This window comes from Epargyreus clarus, unplaced genomic scaffold (genome assembly GCF_041222505.1).
Source record: "Epargyreus clarus isolate Ecla_fem2 unplaced genomic scaffold, WU_Ecla_fem_2.2 ptg000009l, whole genome shotgun sequence".
Taxonomy (NCBI): domain Eukaryota; kingdom Metazoa; phylum Arthropoda; class Insecta; order Lepidoptera; family Hesperiidae; genus Epargyreus; species Epargyreus clarus.
In genome coordinates this window covers 7,193,136-7,213,973 of record NW_027332217.1, presented here as the reverse complement: position 1 = coordinate 7,213,973, position 20,838 = coordinate 7,193,136, and the positions used below count along the sequence as shown (strand labels likewise).

Below are 20,838 nucleotides of genomic sequence, written 5' to 3'. Positions count from 1 at the left end.
TTAATTTAAATATACGCTCTATTTAATATTGCACAAACACTGATTAGACATATAATTTTGGAAGAGGTGCAACTTATGTTTTATATCATTATAATTATGTGATGTTTTGTGCTATCATCATACGACTAGTGTGTAGCAAAGTGTAGAGATAATATAAATGACGTTTGAATGTCATGCTTGAAGTGGTACGGGTGCAGGCACTATCGATCTCACACAAACGACAAATTCAATGGGGTTCAATGTATGGGATCCGTTTAGTCTTCTAATTAATCGTGATTTATCATTGGTGTGAGATATACTGGCCACATCAGAACAGAAATTAATATCCAGCAATGACGACATAGTGATATTCGGTGCGACATGCACTGTGAACAATACAGTCATATATAGTACCTAGAACTGAATATTTTATATGTGGTTAGGTTATATACGAGTTTTACGTACTCTGTTACCATGCATATTACGTTTAATGACGTTTCGACTGGAAATATAGTAAACAGATTAATAAATATTTTCATTAACAAGACATTTGAAGTATTGATGAATTGAGTGTTATTCCTAAAAATAAAATTATAAGCATTTAATTGACACATTATCAATTTATCGTAGAGTTAATAATGGAGATTGATTCATATTTTGACTTTTGTTTTTGAATAGTAGTAGTTTGAAAATCTAAAAACGATTTATTGATATGAAAAATAGTATTTCAATGTAATTGATACGATACTAAAAGAAAATTTCCAGTCGAGACTCGTTACGAAGCGTGATTTTTTGCATCTATACATACCTGCTGAATATTTCCTTTAGCTCGTGTTCGGAGACGAACTGTCCGAGGTTAGCGACGAAGAGCGTGGAGCACGGCGGGGCAGGGTGACCGGGGTGGCCCGGGTGAGCGGGGTGGCCCGGGTGCGCGGGGTGGCCCGGGTGCGCGGGGTGGCCCGGGTGAGCGGGCGGCGCGGGCGCGTGCGGCGGCACCCCGGCGCCCGGCGACCCCAGCGCCGGCGCGGGTAGCACGCAAGCGCCCAGCGTCAGAGGGGTCTATGATATAGAAGTAGATTTAAAATTATTAATAAAGTTTGTACTTATTTTTACAAATGTTTCCAAAAGTCAGATTTATTAACCGCCTTAAAAAAGGAGGTTCTGTATTCGGCTGCTATGTACATATGTAAAATTGTATGTCCGCTTTTCTCTCAAAAATCCAATCATCCAATTAGAATCGGGTTTTGATTTTTGTAAGCTATGGTCATTTTTATGGAAACAACAGTTCAAATTTTAAAAATATGCATATGCAATAGTATTTTTCTCCTCCAAAACCTCCAAATACAACATTTGTATAAACTTAAAAGAGTAAACTAATCTAAAAAATAAAATACAACAGAAATCTGAATAAATGTAGCAGAGACCGAATTCCTCCAAAATACTTGCTTGTACGATACTCACGTGGTGTGGCCTATCGGCGGCAGCTAGTCAGAGGTAAGAACGGACTGGCGCCATCTGGGGGTGGATGGCGGGGTGCACCAGCCCGTGCGAGAGCGCCGGCAGCTCGCCGCCATACGCCAGCGGATGGTGCCACAGCTCCGCGCCACCGCCCGGGAAGAACGGGCTCGCTAAGTCTGCGTTATCAATCCAATGTGATTACGTGTGATCGAGCCCAACACACTATAGAAATGTGTAAGCTGTGTCGTTATGGAATGGACTTGGGAATATAATAAGGGACCATAACGAATATATTTAACAAATAAACCGTTATTCGAAGATATCGTAATTCGATTTTTTTCGTTACGTTGCGTTTATTTATTGATTTTCATTTTTTGGTATCTTCGCTGTCAGTTATATTTCTAAGTCCATTCATGTTTGGTACAAATTGTAGCTTGTTAGCTGTTTTTGAAAATCTAACATCATTGTGAAATTAGAACACCTACTGACGTATAAGTTATTTACAGTGTGTTCATGACATGTTTTCACGAATACCGATATTTCGAGTTTGATTAACTCGTTAATAAACGTTAATTAAATAACACGCTTTGAATGGTGTAGTAATTTAATTAGTCCCTGTTAAAGTTTAACAAGGCTATGGATAGAATTACATTAACATATTCTGCATGAAAACATGTACGATGAATTAGTTGAGAGTAGTGGCAAAGAAACCAACAGATCAATTGACAGGTAGTATAGCTTCGCGGAGCTAGGCTTGCGTGGTTCGTGTGTAAGCTATTACAGATACTTGCCCAAATTTGCGTTCGCTCGAGACAATAATACATAGATTTATTTAGTAAATGTAAAGCGTTTAAGGTATAATAAGTATTAATGTACTGATAGCCATAGTTCTGGTGGTTTACCACACGGACGTGGTGAAAGCACTTTTTGGGTTTTTATGCGAATGTAAATAACAAACTAGTAGTCCACCTGATGGTAAGTGGCCATTGCAGCCCATCTGCAGCCAATCTGAAATGAAACAGAAGTTCCATCTTAGGTTGGTCACAAACGCGTTGCCACTCCATAAGGTCTGAGATACTTAATTTGAATCATTTTCTTTTTTTTTTCTTGTCAACTTATAAATATTCGCTCGTTATTCGCGATGTGTTTCAAGGTAAGGCAACGTAATATTCAAGGATACATTAGTCAGGTACACAGATGAGTTCAGGGGGTTCGGAAGCATTCGAGCGAGCGCCGGGCGGTGTGTGCTTTCGGCTGTACTTACGTCCAGTGAGTGGGTGCATCAATGCGGGGTGTGCGGCTGGCGCGGCGGTGGCAACTGCCGGCTTCGGCTTGCTGACCTTCGTGTTGCTTTTAGCGAACTCCAGCCGAATCGTTTGCGGCATGTCGGGGTCGAACCGGACGCCCTGCTGTGAACAGCCGCGAGCGGTGCGGCGCTCCGATATAATGACGATGGAAGTCGGGTGCCGTACGACCCTAGTGGACTTCGGATCGACGTCCACTAGAAGAAGCAGTGGACACTCAAACGGTTAGGGTAGGGCGTTGCTATTTTATTTCGATCTTATACTGGGTTTGCACTGTTTTTTGGTAAAGTCTGAAAATTCAACGTAACGTCGACGAGCGAATTTTTGCATTCAATATACGAGACAGTTTAAAGATTGAGGATTGCAACTGACATGAATGGAAATTGATTTTCCGCATCCATTTTTACTGTTCGAAGTTCGCGCCTGCGCCTGCTATGGTGACTGAACACAGTGCTCGGGGGTGTGACATCAAAACCTGTCAAACAGTGACATGCAGTTGCTTATTTACACCGTAACATATCGATCACACGCCGCTATCGGCCGGCTTAGTGGTCCCGACTTGATAACTCGACGACGTCTATTTGATATGTGCATGGGTTTAGCATAACTTACGATGCGGTTACTCGTATCAGGAAAATGTTATATCAAGACTACAATGAGAATATTAACTATAGTGCTTTATTGGCTGTGTTGAGGCATGTGATGAGAAGAGGTTTAGTAACACCGTGCGTTGTACTCGTATTAGTATTTACAAATAGCTTATTCAATTTTGCGTATCTGGTTATCTCAGATCGTAGATATATACGTTGCGTTCTGTTACATCTCATTGTGTTCTGAAGCGTTTCGTTTTGATAAATAGGCGATACTTGTGTAATCTTGAGCGATATACGTGTGTGAGTGATTTCCTTTATTTGTTATTGTGTTGTTTTTATTTTGCAACATCCTCTCCTATCTATAGTGTATAACCCTAATTTGTCTACATATTGATATCTGTAACGCACAAAATATGATCTATCGTTAAACCGAAATATATTGCCACTATAAACTAGTCATTTTCGGTAATGGAATTACAAGAACATTTTTAGTGATGATAATTGGTTAGTTTTGGTATCGCAAGTGTAACGGTGTACCAACCTGAAGGTCTTGCTTAGCTGCCTCCGCGCCAGCGCGAGTGTGGAACGTCACGAAACCCACCGGCTGCAAATATATAAATGTATACAAATCCATACCCAATTAATAGATGTGATATGTAAGTCTGTCAACTTTTACGACAAAGTCCCGTGATCGATTTTGAAGAAATGAATCTCCAATTTTTTGGACGACTATGTTATAAAATTTATATCACGAAAAATCAACCTCTGATATATTGTAATAAAGTCCTGCATTAAGTTAGAAAATTGCTAGCCTGCCTCTTACTAACATAACTTGGTAGTAACTTCACGTGAACGAAGTCGCTAGTGAAAGCTGAAAAACTATAAAATAAACTTTCTATGCTCCAAGTAAAGTATCAAACATCACGACCGATAAAATTATAATTGAATAGTAGTTCAATTCAATCAATATAAGATATTAAATGAATCAAAATGATAATTTAGCTTAGTAAATGTCAAATAACTTTAGATATATGGTATGTGTTTTAACCGCTTAAATATTTTTCCCAAACGTTTTGGAAATAAAGTAGAAAATAAATAAATGTTGACTTACCGATGCGGTTTTCCCATTCTTGCTGGTAACTTTTAAGAGAGAACCTTCGTAGCCCTGGACAAAAATAACATGGAAGTTATTACACGCTATAGTGTATTAATTTCTACGCACATAAATAATAATTCCATCGTCAATTTAATCGTGTTTGTATAGAGTCGTTCGCCCCAATAATGTGTATGTCATTATGACATAGCAAATTTCATTTCGGAGAAAATGGGGTAGACGATTTAAAAATGGTGTACAATGGTGCCAGGTACCGTGGCTATCACGCGATACGTTGAGCCAACCCCGATTTAACTTCAGCCACCTTGATACCTCCGGCGCCATCCGTGCCAGCTCAGAATCGAGTGTAATCCCCCTTATCGGTAGACAGAATCGATTCAATCCGAATATTACATATCGGGGCACGACATTTGATATTTACGACGCAGTAATCCAAATCGAGATCTCTCGAACGTCGCGTGACGGGAGCGTAGGTGCTTTGTGTATTACTTTCTTGTGCGATGAAATGTATCTGGATTTCAAAGAATTCAGTGGCACGAGATATTTGAGTGTACGTGCACTATTTTTAATAAATATTTTTGACATCTTTTATTCGCGCGTAGGTACATATGTATGTATGTTGCGATTTTAATTTTCAACCTACCTCGTATGCTCGAAACAGCAGATAGAGTTCCCGAGGCTTGGCGTCCATTGGCAATCCGCTTACGAACAATGTCCGCACCTGTAACAAACGAGATAATAAAAATTAATTACGTCACAATTAATATAAAACAAAATAGCGAACTAGTCCGCGTTAATCCTATTCTATACATTCACCAAAATATTTGTATAACCACCTCTATTATTGTTTTGTGTACCGACATACTTTATTTTTCCATCGTTATACACAAAGCATCGACATTTATCAGAGGCGAACACAAAGGAGCGCGGGATCTTTCGCTTTTTCCCGATTCCTTGGCCGCTTTTGTAAACGTTTCATCGCATTAATTCGGTGGGTCCATTTAATGAAATAAAACAGAGCTCGTAATGGCGGCGCGATTTGGCGCGTGCGGGAAATGGAGATTAATTGCTGGTAACACCGGCCGCCGCCAACGTCGGCGCCATCTTGTTGTGCACTTTATTTATGCGTCTGAGTTTCACTTTTACGAGGATCGCTATTGCTTCCAAGGAGCGACCGGAACGAAGGATGTTCTACGATTTTTATTTTAGAGTGAAAGTTCAATTTGTGATATTTGTTTTGTTGTTAGTGTTTAAAGAGGATGTATTAAGGAGATTGAGTTTACATTCGCAACTTGTTGTTTAATATAAAATGAATGTCTGCTGTGTAACCTATTTTTATTGTAATTTACAGAGGCGTACAAACTCAACATGTACCTAAATTGTTACATCAGGTAGAATTTATAACTCCACAAAAAAATACTTTATATCTGTACATTTTCAGAAAAACACTAAATCTAACGCAAAGTTTCCTCAAAAATAGGGGAGCATTCGGAGTCTGCATTCCTTATCGACATCACGGCACTTGCGGCGGCGGTCATCGTATATCGTATCGGTGCTCCGCCGGACCTTTATGTCGGCTATTTTCCGCGCGGACGCACAGAATGCTCCCGTAGCGCTATCGTAGCTACGTGATACTTCGACTTTCGAACGTTATATTCTTTAAATATTTTGTCTGGCTGTGGAATATAAGCAACTTTCCCGATATTATAATAGAACAGTTACTTCGTATAACAGGGAATTTAAAGTAAATAACACTTAACTGAACAAACGCAAACATATTATTTGGGTTATTATTTTAACTCTGTAGTTGGTTATAAGACACAAGTAATGTGACACGTATGTGTTTTTACTATGAGGATAGTACGATTCGTAGCACCTGTGGAGACACGACCATTCCAATTTTCGCACTGTAATAAGAGCATTTACTTGTGCTTTTTTGTAGTCTAAAACGTGTAAGACAGTGACACTTTAATTAACTAAATATTGTAACCTAATTATCTCATGAAAGACTTCAATACCATTTGAGATTCATTACAAACATTCTTTATACATTTCAATTCCATAAGTATAAGCGGTGTTAGTAACACTATATAGAATATAATAAGTTCAAATAAATTAGTAAAATTAAAACTTAAAAGTGAAGTTACAAATATCTAGTAAATTTCACTGAATAGAAAATCTTAAAGCCGATTTACAAGTAGGTAGTGTGCAAGAGGCCAATATAACCGCTAATATGAACGAAAGAGGTTTGCCATTTTCCAGCCGAATGCTCTCTTTTGACTATGAACAATATTTTACTACGAAAGAAAATACATACTGTTTGTAGGTTCCATAATAAGAAAATTCGAAAGTTATTGTGTCGCATGAATGATAACATTTTTATCAAACAAAACATTCATCCACAGACATTCAACTATATAGTAGTAATATATACCATACTATAACTATAAGTAGACTGGACATTCTGGACGAATAGTATCATCAATGACTTATAACCAATTGGCAATAAGTCGTTCTGAAATGTATATCAAAGGTCAATTATCGAATTTTCGTTGCAAGATTTGTGCCTACTATCTTAGAAGTTAATAAAAAACTTGTAAAACCATATTACTTAAGCAAATTTATTTTCAAACTTTTGATGTAGGAATATTTTCAAAATCCAAAAATTACACAAATATGCTTCTTCCCGGACGACGGGTACAATATATATGCACGTCACACACCAGTGTCAATCTCATATTTCACGCCAGCGGAACCTCTGGCCGGTCAGTGGGAAAACTCGCCTCCATGTCACGACCATTTCACGCTCGGTCGCCTCCGTTCATAAGAAAAAGAGAAAATTGAGAGAAGGGTCTCAATACTTTGATAACGTATACTGCACTTGCTTTGTAATGGTCGTTTTCTGTCATGTGACGGATTGTATTGAAATATCTGCCTTTGAGTGAATCGAGATTGAGCTAAAATTTTGCATGCAAGTTTGGATGACCATGCACGATTAGCATATAGTGACGTTATACTTAAATCCTTTAGTTTTGGAGAATATAGAAAACAAAATAACGTCACGAAAATGTTTATCTTTGTGAGTATTTGGAGTTGGTTTTAAATTTTCGTGGGTAGCAGTGACCACTTTAACATTAACAGCTTTTAATTGCAATAGAAAAAAATACTTATCTACATATTGTTTCGTTAAGTTATATGTACACTTTTTAAGTCCTTTTCTATTCATTAAACTTAGAAGACATTTAATGACTGATCCAACAGAACATAACTAATCAAAAGTTAAGAAATGTTTTGTAGAATTCGTATTTTACCTTTATATCAATTCAACACATTCTTTAGGCGATCCCTTCGAAGTATAAACGAGAAACACTAGCGTCATTCCCATATTTCACCCTAACGGAACCTGTGTCCGGTCGGTTTGAAAATGCCCTCCATGTCGACATTTTACACTCGGTTACGCTCGAATCCCCACTCTCCTCTATTGAGTTATGTTTCATACTCACGCTCATAAGAGTACGGGGATTTCGCTAGATAAATATTTGGATTTTCACGTTGCGGTCTAGTGTAAATCTCGGATCACCGGCTCGTATGCTCGTTAAATTATTACGGGTTGATCTGTTTTCCAGTCTCTTCTTTATAATCCCACCGTTAAATATGTATGCATGTGGGTTTTATATATAAATATTCCGTTTTTAAAATCACATGATATTCATTTCAAACTACCGCTCCGTATTAACGATTGGCTATCATGGTATAAAAAGGGGCGCGCAACTGTCATCACATCAGTAGTTGTCCAATAGTGAGCACGGCACGGTGGTGCTCTGAACTGTTTGGTATTTTGCTTGGGTGTTATTGTTACTATGGTGGCATTAACGCTTATTCGTTTAATTATTTTAACTATATTTTTATAAATATTGGTTAAATTAGTTGAATCGAACTACCATTGTAGATCTATCTACCGGCGCGCCCACATGTATAACTAAAGAAACTAAGTAAGTCGTATTTCCCACGATTTTATATGTAGGGGTCAATTAATCTTTTACGGAGTAAATTACCTCTGATGGAATTTTTGTTGTAGCAGGGAGTTTGCCAACAATTATCGCAATCAGAATGTTTCATCGTGGATACCTATAGCCGTTTTTCATAACGTGTTTGTTAGCCGTTTTTCATACAATGTTTTTTTTCTGAACAATAACAATTAAATGAAGTACATAATACAACAAAGTACAACAACAACATACAACGTCATATTATTATTTATTTTCATAATATTTATTTTCCTATTCAAAACTGAATTATTCTTAGTAATATTACATTTTCCACTTATACCAGCTTCGCATGATTCCAGGTTCTAAAGACGTCTCGAATTACACTGAAATTAAATTAATATTCGAGACCAACAAATTCTGCAAAGAGGGGTATAGTTGTTACGACAAACTTTGGTGTAATGATGTTCCCTTACCTATGGAAACTCTTGCATAGGGGAGTACAGAAACTTAGTACATTCAAAGGGAAAACTTTAACTTTGTAAATTTGTTTCTGTTTATATGCAGCTACGCTCTATTTTATATTTTTCTTATAAGTTTTGAGCATTAAACGAGCAACAGGAATAATGCATGCTTTCTACACTCATACGCTTTCTACACTCACAGCCCCACACTAGGATTCTCTGTATGGCGCTATGGACACACAGAGACAAATACATAAACACCTAGACACAGAAACAGTCAACTAAATTCATCATTTAGATTTCTGTCTGGCCGGGGATCGAAGCCTGGACCCTCTGCGCTTCAGACCGGTATGGTCACTGCTGCTAAAATAAATAAAATAAATATTTGTTTACGTTTTTGCCCATACATTTCCAATCATCGCCCCTAGTGGAGTGTATCAGAACTGATTGGAAATGTATGGAAAATACGTAAAAATACAAAAATGCAGTCATTTTTGTCAAAACGTAAAAAATCATACTAAGGGTTGAAAACTCTTCACCATTAAAGAAAGTGAATATTTTTTTCATATATGCGTACGTTGTAATGACAGTTGCAAGTGGCATGTACGTCGCCAGTGTGTGTTAATGAGGCTCACAAAATGTACGTGCATAATTTAATTCGTTTGCTGATGCTAAAGGGACATATAGCGAAGTACAAAAGCGTGTCATACCTTACTTCATTATTCGCTACGTCTGTGTATGGACGTGTAGCGTAACCACATGTCCCTATTTTCGCGGGATGTCCCATTTTTATTGCGTACACGTAAGGTTCCGACTCTTGACTGTACTCAAGAAGAGTATTCATGTTATATACATGAATATACTTAAAACATCAAGTGTATGTATTATACTATACATCAACAAAAAATTATAGGTAAGTACTAGTTTTTTTCGAAGTGGGAACTTTCTACACATGAGAATTATTATTTGCAACAACATAAGTATAGATTGTAGGAAACTTGAAAATAGTAAAGTAGAGCTTAAAAGCTATTTTATTTGATTTAACTTAAATCCGCCCGTAGCAAGTAGGTTAAAGCTGCGACTCTCCAATTAGGGCAAACAACTAGAATTTTAATAACCGTCCCAAAATTGTTCATAAACAAACAAACCGTAGACAAAATAGAGCAAAAATAAGACAAGAAGTAAATTAAACAAGTCCAAACCAAACGAATGGAAGTTATTAGGAAATTGCTTAATATTTTCAGGCGGCCTTCTCAGTAATTCAGGTTAAATATTAAAATGAAAAAGAATCAACGGTAAAAGGAACATTATTAAAAATAAATCTCGGTAACAACAACCGAGTTTGTTTTTTATTATGTTTATTATAAACAGGAGAAAATAAATAAAACAAATACATGGTGCCTTTGGAAGCTTATCTCAATTTTACGCCTTCATAACTTCAAAAGCGAAGCGAATATTTGATCTGCCTAGGGAGGCGGATAACATCTGCCGGTTGACATTAATGCGACGAAAAAGTGTATTAAGTATTCTGTTGGGCGACACTTTAGTGAACTCGCCAATTTATGTTACGCTTTATGAATTATTTTGTGTAGCCGGAATCTAGGTTAGTTTCCTACGGGGAACCGTAAGGAGTCGTTCGAGGCAACGCTTGTTGCGAGCGTAAGCGGATATGCTTTTCTTGCTCGCGTAGAGCGGTGAAAACCTAGTAGTTTAAAAGTAAGCCTTTTAATTGGAGATCTGTGGTTCATATTTCAGGCACGCTCTGATTTTTGAAGTTATAAAATACACAATTGTAACGTGCTTTAATGATAAGGAAAACGTTACGAAAAACTCTGCCTGAGAGTTCTTTGATATATTTTCAAAGATTTCTCAAGTATATCATTCCGCAGATACATCTTGACGTTATACGCTTATATGTTATTTTTTTATTCATTTTAATGGAATCTATATTATTTAAAAATGTGACTTTAACAACCTAAATATTTCATTTTGCTATAAAGCTTATACGCTTGTTACTGGACATTAAAAGAAAAATATTCATTCCTAAAATATCGTCGTATCTTTTATTTAAGTGTAATAAATAAATTTGTATATCAGTCCGTTTTCATAGAAAATACAATTCCACAACCCATTACGACGCGGATTAAATTATCAAAAATTAAATAAAATTATCATTTTTTCGTAGAACATATCATAAAAGTACCATACAGATAACGAGCGTTAGTTCATAACTGACTAATCAAAGAACCGCATCGTTTGAATGCAATAACAATGAGCTGGTTCAATGGGTCGGTTTTGTAAAACCAATCGACTGGATACATACAGTGAACGACCAACTAGAGGGATTACTGTGTGATCCCTGTAACGGTAGAACAATAAATACGTATTATATCCTATTGTATAATCACGATATTATGTTGTGGCATTGACGAAATCATGTTGAATGCGGTAGAACCCGTTGTGGTTCGACTCCGGTGCAACCACCGCCACACCTATTTCTGACGCATAACAGCAGTGTTAAGCGCTTCTGTGTTCCAGTTTGAAGAGTTTAATGGACAATTTCATAGGATTGAAGGAGCAACCGAGCAGTCGACCTCGTGTAAGTGGTCACTGTCGCACTTGCATGGAAAACACAGCTAGTTCCTGAGTGAAATGGTCGCCTCATATGTAAGTCACTAAATACAGAACGGGCTATAGATACAATATGGCGTAGCGAAATAAAACTAAGTCTAAGGAACTGCCTCAATATATGAATAAACGTAACGGGGTACCACTCCAGATATTTAAATTGAAACTGAAATATGCATTGTAAATTGTATCGACATTGCATTAAAGTATTGTGTCGTAATTAGTAATCATATCTGAAAAGTACTGAAAAACAAACATCGCATCAATGATACAATTGTCGAGAATTCACAACCTCAATATGCAGCCTTATTATCGGATCGTCGAAAATTCCACGTTTAACCGAATCATACAAAGTAATTTACCGATGGCTGCGAGCGCTGATGAATGTAATATTAGTAATAATAATGAGCTCTCCAATCAGACTCCGGCCGTTAATAAAGAATTTATCTTTCGCCCTGAAATGAATCAAATTGTACTCCAGAGATCCCGGCGTAAAGGGAAGCGTGATTTGTTACGATCGCTTAATTATTCTGAGGGTTATGAATTTATTAGACCTCTGTCTTATCACGGCCATGTTTCAAAACACGATTGGATCACGTCCAGCCGAAAATATAGTTTCGATATGACATAAATTTCAATTTTACAAAATTAGCCAGCCAACAAAGTTTCGAATTGGGAATCCCGAAAATATCTCATAAATAATGTATATGTCGTTTGTTTGTTTAGGTATCACGTCAATATTCAATAGCTGGCTTGAAACGAGAATGGAAGCGACATTCAATATAGGGCTAAAAATAAATGGAAAGTAAAATGAAAAAAAAAAGACGACGGATAAAGGTGTATTCACACGATCGATCGCACCGGCGTGCATCCGAACCGAGTGGAGCGGAAACACCCGGGGTGGTGCACAGCGAATTTATCATACGCCGTGTGTAGCTCAGGCTCAAGTGTAAATATTATGATACCTGCACCGTAAATACGCTGATACGCCGTTCCACGTAAATCCTGGAGGCGTGATAGGCACTATGGACGCGATATTTAACGTACGTGACATCACATTAATTACAGAAATTAAAATTTGCATTTAAATTAGCCTATGATCATATTTGCATACTGCATGTACTATAGGACTAGTGACTTTTCACAAGTTTGGCGATGAGAGTTAGAGAGACAGAAGTAGTGGATATAATATGACAAAGAGAAAGAAGATCAGAAAAATTGCTTAAACAGACAAATAATTAAAGAATTAAACTTATTCATAGCGAAAAATCCATACAGAAAACATAACCATATAATTCATTTGCCGGAAGCTTTTACCTTCCCGCAGAGCCAGTCGTCACAACGACAACACAACCAAAAAATGCAAAGTAAAATTTAAAACAAACATAACAATAAATGAAAATGCAAATTGAAAACATAAACCGATTCATAATTATAAACGAGGCAGAACTAACAATACGTATGAACCGATGCGAACGTACATTTAATTACTTTCAACGAACTATACGATCGACACCATTGAGAATATCAGCGCCCGTACTATATGTAGTCTGTACGTAAATTCGTTCATTAAATTAATTAACATGGTATTGGCTAATTAGCCGTGGAAGCAAAAATAATTGAATACAGCCCCGTCCCGTACACAGAAAGTTAATCAAACTGTACCGCTCCCGTCGAATGTCTATTGACAGTGGCCACTGGGGCTATCGTTTCCACATGCACGAAAAGGACGGCGATGGAACAAAATGAATAAATGGGCAAGTGCGAGTCGAACTCGCATATGGCGGGTTCCGTACCAACAAATTTTCATTTGTTTTTTAATTTTAATGTGTTATCGTAGCAGGCATAAAAGTAAATCCATTGAGCAGCCTACATATTACGATTCGATAGATAAAGCGAAAATCATCGAAAAATAGCGGTTTGTTGTATGGCGCTACCCATTTGTTGTCATGATTTTTAAAAATATTTTTGTTATAGCGGCCACCGTTAAACATACTCCTCATACTACATATGTAAATATTTTAAGTGTCCATTATGGTTCAAGAGTCCTATGAAAGACCGACAGACAACGGAGGATTAGTAACAAGATTCCGTTTTTACCCTTTGGTTACGGAACCCTAAAAAGGCTCTTACGTTCGAAACAACGGAACAAAGAGGAATTGAAATTAAATGTCAGCCGTCTAGCAGCCGCCAATAAAAAAATAATAATCAAAGATTTATTATTTTCCACCTGAGTGGAAATGGGAACGTTTTGTGTCTCTTATTGTTATGTTCGCTCGTATGGATACAGATTTGACCTTTTTACCAAATCAAGTGCAGTTTTAATTAGCACTTTGTTACTGTATGACTCTATAATACCTGTGAAGGTTTTTAACTTAGTAGATAGTTTAAATGGTTTTCTTAGATAAGTTTAAATGGTTTCATAGATAGTTTAATTGTTTTTTTTGATTGGATATATACGTATTTGTGTCCGCAAAATTTAATAATTATAATTATAAAACTTAATAATTATAATGTGTGTTAAGTATAAAGTATTAATTATAATAAAATAAATATTAGATATATTATTGAACAGGGCCATAACAGCTTTCCTAAATTATCTATTAGTTATTATCATAGAAACAAAAAACTCAGTTGCTTAAATATCCTAAAATTTAGACGAATCTAATTACACATCATATGTTTAAATCCGTTAATATGTACACTTGTACAGGCTGTAGAAGGTAGTAAATAATACACTAAAACATTACTGCCCCAAGTCTGGTAAAAAAAAACAAATAAGCCCAAACAGCAATACTAACTCAAAACTCGGTTTATGTACGAAAACCACCGATTGTATTCGTCCACAATTGAGATATCAGATAACTTGTTACAGATTTAACAAGTAGCAACCCGTGGTCTTATTTTGTTTCCGTTTTCCTCCCTGATTGAAATACCGTTCCATCTGAATAGAAAATCAGCGGTAACTTCCATAGCCACCAATTTAACTTGATCTGTTGTTTCACTTCGTTTTCAATTTTTCTTATCAGGACTTTATGAAGTATTCATTCTACCATTCTTTTCGGGGAAAAATATATTTTGGTAAATATAGTGATTTGTGTTTTCGTTTATTACTGGTAATTAAAATTTATATAGGTTATAAGTATTTGATTACCGATTAAGTAATTTGTTACAAGTACGTGGGTGAATATGATGGGATTATAAACGCCTACTCTCATTTTCTAAAATGTCATGTAGAAGATCTACATTACATTTTAGAAATTCTATATATATTCTATAAGGTTAATGTTTCATAAACATAAACGATACTTTAAATCATGATATAAGGATGTACACATGTCCTTAATGTTCAAATACATAGGCTATTTCATCACCAGGATTTAATTCTTGGTTATGTGGTTTTTAATTATACATTAGCTGAGACATCTCCATTATGTTCACGAGACTATGTGAAATTTTTCAAACTACAGACACTTGGTAGCAGTGATACAAAGTAACTTCTCATCCTCAGATAACAAACCTTGAATCAATAACGGAACAGTATCGATTTAGAGCCTAATTCATAATGCAATTAAATCGCCAAATTCGATTGTATAGTTGGTTTCCGCGATAGTCACGATGAGACACCAAACCGCCGGTGGCGTTTCGGTGTTTGTAAACCATGATTACAATTACCATAACGCCGTTTTGAAATTCAAATGAGGCATCCGATTACTATGTAATTCGTGGAACGCGATTTTATGATGATGGAAAGTTAAGCGATTTTTAAAAAGTCGCTCCCACCGCGATGGGTGCACGTTAAAGATGTTAAGTGATTGCTTATTGATGGCTACTGGCCATAGAGTTTATGTATCAACAATTATTGGAAACTTATTAAAATAAAAGAAAAGTTTAAACAATAAGTCCCACACGGTGGCTTTATTTTCAAACTTTCAAACATTAACTACAATAGCGCTTCGGCATTTGTTTAATTTTTCAACTATTCAATACAACAGGGCTTAGCGCCGTTAGTTTTACGATAAACAGGTTCCAAATATATCGCGTTGCTATTCAATAGCGCGTTGTCAGTGCGCGATAATAAAACGTTGTGAAAGTAAACTTCTTCGGCTTCTCGAAGTTTCCGCGGGCAATTTTTCTCGACGCGTCAATGTCAGCGGCAATAACTCACGAGTTTCGCAACTGCCGCGCGGGTATCGTTGGTCTCAGGCTGTTTACACGCGAAATGAGACCGGAATGAGATCGAACTTCGCACTTTCTTCTTTGTTTTTATATGGGAGCGGTTGTATATGATTTTTATTTAGTAGAAATGCCTATATGTGTTTTCTTATTGGATAAATACAATTCAGGTTGGATGTTTTTACCCGTTCGAGCTTTTGTTGTTACGTGGTTTACTTATTTTTTTATATACTGAATTGAAGCAAAGCATTTTGATGCAGAATTATTAATTTTATATTTATCGAAGAATATAGTAATTAATTATCAGTATTTTTTCGTCAATTATAATGTTTTCGTGGACGAACTACTGGTCGAAATTCAACCGTTTACACTTTTTGAAACAAAAAAAGAAAAATTAGAATTTGTTGTCTTTTTTAAGATAATATTTGGCTTATGTGGTACACGTGGATGCGTATTTAATTAGTTTAATAGTCCAAATACTCTTATTTTACAAAGTTATATAGTGTAGCTACCATATTCAAAAACTTTACTACTTTGTGGGGGTAATTTTTCTTAGGGCGGCGTCAATGTCAGAGGCAATAATTCAAGTTTGGAGGCTGTTTGGGCGGTGAATGGGGCGAGACTCAGAATGAGACCAAGTTTCGCACTTTGCCCCTCATTTATAACACACTAATGACGTTGCCACCAAGATTTTTTAAAGGAAAAATATTTGGGCACAGTCTAAAGTAAGGTTTTCATTTTTAAGTGTTTTTATGAAATTTTATCACTGTGTAATGGTATGTAATTTCGAGGCTCTTACTTTAAGTAAAGTTTTTTTGATAATATAGTACCGGTAGAGCTGTATATTCAATACATTCCACCTGATGTTAAGTGGACACTGTCGCTCATGAAAATCTGTGATTAATCTCAAACAAAATTCCTAGGAATAGAAGTCGCTATACAGATGCTTCACTATATGAGGAATAAGTTGGGACGCGACGTGTTGTGTGTGTATGGTGTTAGTCTTGAGTAGAACCACGAAAAGTGTTTCTACCGTCTAATACAAGTACCAAAACAAAAATGAGTAGAATAGTCGAATTTTAGCAGACTTTTAAAACTTCTAGAAATAAAGAAATCGATTGTTGGACAATTGGACATATTGTCTCTTTGTTAAACTGTTACGTAGCTACACAGTGTACCTTTATTCAAATGTTTCCCGTCAAAATTACAATGCAGGTAGGCTTTACCAAGTCCGATAGCGGGTAACAGGCCTTCGGCGATAAGACTCGGATTTAGCGAACATGTCGTGTTGTTTCAAGATAACAAAAGTGATACGGGGCCTCGTATGTTTTCTACTATTTGTATTACGTGTTACTTGCTGATAATGTTTTAAAAGCTTAATATTCTGCTTAATAAAATGTACTGAATAAATATTTATCACTAAAATCATGTCAGTTAGTCTAGAAGCTTGGAGGTGAATTGAAGGTGGTGGAATCCCTTGCGGTTCGAACCACTGAGGCTCCATATGACTATAAAGTTCGATTTCGTTTATTATAAAAAAATATAATTAAATATAAAAATATAATTAGAAAATCTTTTAGTCTCTATTTACATCAAACTCACATCCAAATTCTAAATAACGTCACACATGACGCAATACAAACATATCACAATCGGCAGCTCGGAAAAGACATTCGATATTTAAACCAACAATCGCGCAGAAACCATCCGATCTCCTCGGCGCCGCGAACGATAGACTCGGATAGAGATATTTCTAATTTTTCGGTCGACCGGCGCCGCAATACCCACCAGCCGCTCTAGAAAAACAGATAAAACGCTAGCTAACAGACTGGAAAAGGAAAAGCGTCGGTTAAATTTGTCAGAGGAGCGAGCGAGACGTTCGAGCTAATTGAAACCGGTAGTTAAGGGGTTGGAGGAACGGCGCTGATGATTTTCAGTATTGGGTTCTTCGGTCGGCAATTAGAATCTGTGCAATGGACCTTACGTTTATCGATTTGAACGTTTTTTAATGTAAACTTTTTAAGAAGATGAATTATTTTAATAAGTTAGGATAGGAGTTAATTTTTTAAGTACTTTTTCGCAATTTGGTAGCGTAGTGGTATTTTATATGATCTAAACCCTTCTCATTATGAGAGGTGACCCCGTAACAAGCAGTGGGACAAGGATAGATTGAAGCTTAAGATCTGTATATTTTACATGCTGTAAACAACATAAAAGCACACAAAAATTATAAACAAAGCAACATTGATAAGAGAGTCATGAGCAGACATGTAAGAAATCGATTAATCCAAACCACTGATATAAATTTAAAATTAACATATTTTTAACATTCACATCAAGTTATAAATAAAGTGCACCATTATTTACACAATAAGTAGATTGTCTCAACAAATTTAACGAGAAACTTCTATCTCAGGCACTTTCACCGGCCATTTTTATTAAGAAAAGGGCGCCGTCGTAAAATCCTTAATTTCAACGGGAGCGTTCGCATTGCAACAATTTAGGAGAAACAATTTAAAGTCCCAAAGGGTAGGAAAGAGTGGAAAGAATTCTCCAACGGAGCAATATCGCCGACCACCTGCTCCACAAAGATAGGGATCATAATGTTAATTTAATTAAAGGACTAATCTAAATTGCAGACGACCCGACACTCCGACGCCCATTAAAAGGATATTTCGTCGCCGACGGTTCAGTTGGGGAAAGTTGCTGACTATAAATATCTGGGGAAGCGAGTTTGGGGGCAAAAAGTAAGAAAATCACAAGACAGGAAAGTTAACAAACGCGTTCGGAACATTACTTAAGTACTTAACCCTTTATTTTAAGTTTGCTCCAATGCCTCTTGTTCACAGATGCTGTATTTCGTCTTGGAAACTGTCAGATGGTAATACTTTTTTGCATATTATTTTGTTTGTCTCGCAAAAAGGTCATGCTGTGATATTGAAGGATCCCATTGTTCGTGACGGTATTATTTTAATTTGCTATAAAACCACATTGCATGTAGGTATCTTGTATTAGCGTAGTTTAAAATAAAATGGAATTCCTGTTTGTACATGAGCTTAATCGTTAAAACATGGAAGTCTTTCATGTTTTGTGACGTCACACCTATCACATTACACCACATCTAGATGTAATAAAACCGTGTGATCTAAAAGACTTAACATACGCCGTGTATGATACGAGTATATTCCCGTAATCCAGGCCGGCTAATGGGTAGGCGATAAGCATTAGTGAAAATACAAAAGGGGTTGTGATTTTATGTATATGTTTTGTATATGTACTCCAAAGTCAACTTACATAATAATAATACTTAAAACGAAGAAATAAGTAAGTTTTATCTGAAACGTGTAGATGACCGAAGTTAAATTAAATGGTAAGCGGGAAGGTATATAGTTATCTTAATGGCAGACGACTGGTTTAATTTCTATTAAAAGGGGTTCAAGTCTCTCAGTGAAGGAAGAAAAAGTTTCTAGATAAAGATGCCTTCCCGCTTTATCACTACGAAACAGCGCGGCGTCCCCGACGAAACTTGGGAAGTGGCTGGAAGGAAACAATTAATCATAATCTTGTATTCTTAAAAACGTTTTCACTTCAACTCCCAGTTTGATCTTTGAACGAGACGTGGAGACGTATTGTGGTTTACAGTAAACCGAGTACACGTAACATAGAAAACATTGGAGAAGTTTTGTTGGCAATTCTTAATTAACAAAAATCTTAAGAACTGCTCATTGCTATTGTGCTAAAAATACGAAACTCAAGACAAGAAAAATTAACGTTTCAACGTTATTTGTCAGAAATTATTTATTTAAAAAAATATCATTTAAACGTATTTTTTTATACCGTTTAAAGTTTTCTAAACGTTATTTTTATAATGTTTAAAAAACGTTACAACATTTTAAGTAATTTATTTAAGTATAATGTTTAAAAAAACATTAATTTAAAAAGACCAGATTAAAATTTTGCAATAAATAAAAAATCAAAACAAATAAGACGTTTACGCAAGCAATTTTAAATATGGAACCAATCGTTCACACTCAACTGTATTCGATATCAATTCAAATCAGACGGAGCGATCCATTACGGCATTGGCTCACTGGTCCGCCCAAATTATGTTCAATGGATAATTAATCGTGCCTGTTCACTCCAATAACAATAGCGGCCATAATCGACGTGATCATTATGATCTGTAGGTATGCCATTATGTTGGTAATATTGCATGCTAGTGATGTGACCGTTCTTTTGTTTGTTAGTACGAGTTATAGATTAGTAAAGATACTTCGCCGCCTTGAAATTGAATGAAGCCGCAAGTGGCTTATTATAGTAAGTTCTTTTTTTGAATTCTTGACAAATAAAAACATTTTTAGAGAAAATTTACGAATAAATAACTAATACTGCGTAATTTACATGATAAATAAACAATTTATAATAATAATTTCAAATTTTTTAGGGACATTTTAGCACGGAGACGTGGCAAAACTTTTTTACGCAACTATTTCAATTCTCAAAACGGGGTACATTTTCTTGTTAGGAGTGAGTAATCTTTACTAATCTATGGTACGAGTATTGGGTGTTCTATGCGCTATTTCAAATGTTGCTATTTTTTAATCGACTTTCCAAGAAAGGGAAAGAGATTATTGTCAATGCGGTAAGTAGGAATATCTGTGGCTGATCTCAGGTAGGACTCTAGTACCGTGGATCGATTACAGATGTCTAAGGGTGACAGTTACTACTGATCAACAGGTGGACTAAATGTTTTTTTACTATTTCTACGTCGTAAAAATATATATTTGATAATTGGAATCATGGCTTTCAGATTGTGGTAAAATAAATAAAATACTCATTTTCTTTTAATTTTACTCCACATGAATAGCATGTAATAAAAAATCTATTCTAAATTTTACTTGAGCGCAACATTTCGATATTGAAAGTTAAAATATTGCGGTATATATTACTCGATATTCCAATAGCTACCCATTGAAAAATATAAAGCAAGAAACCACAAAATACCGAATGGAATAAAAATAAATTGAAATGGGATTCATACGGTAGGCGCTATAAAACCTAAAGCTTATCCGGTGTATGTACATGAATGTACGGAAACATTTTTCTGGTAGGTATACCGGTTTATTGGGTCATGTT

The 20,838-nt window shown here is 36.1% G+C and overlaps 1 protein-coding gene across 1 annotated transcript in view; it reads right to left on the bottom strand.

Annotated features, from left to right (window-relative positions):
- cpo (RNA-binding protein) overlaps window positions 1-20,838 on the bottom strand; it is a 252,444-nt gene that overhangs the window by 2,978 nt on the left and 228,628 nt on the right. Inside the window, exons 3-8 of the mRNA XM_073076555.1 lie at window positions 5,092-5,169; window positions 4,446-4,499; window positions 3,876-3,938; window positions 2,702-2,846; window positions 1,486-1,613; window positions 788-1,038 (exon numbers count right to left, since the gene is read on the bottom strand). Coding sequence (XP_072932656.1) covers window positions 788-1,038; window positions 1,486-1,613; window positions 2,702-2,846; window positions 3,876-3,938; window positions 4,446-4,499; window positions 5,092-5,169 — 719 coding nt within the window. The remainder of the gene's footprint in view (window positions 1-787; window positions 1,039-1,485; window positions 1,614-2,701; window positions 2,847-3,875; window positions 3,939-4,445; window positions 4,500-5,091; window positions 5,170-20,838) is intronic.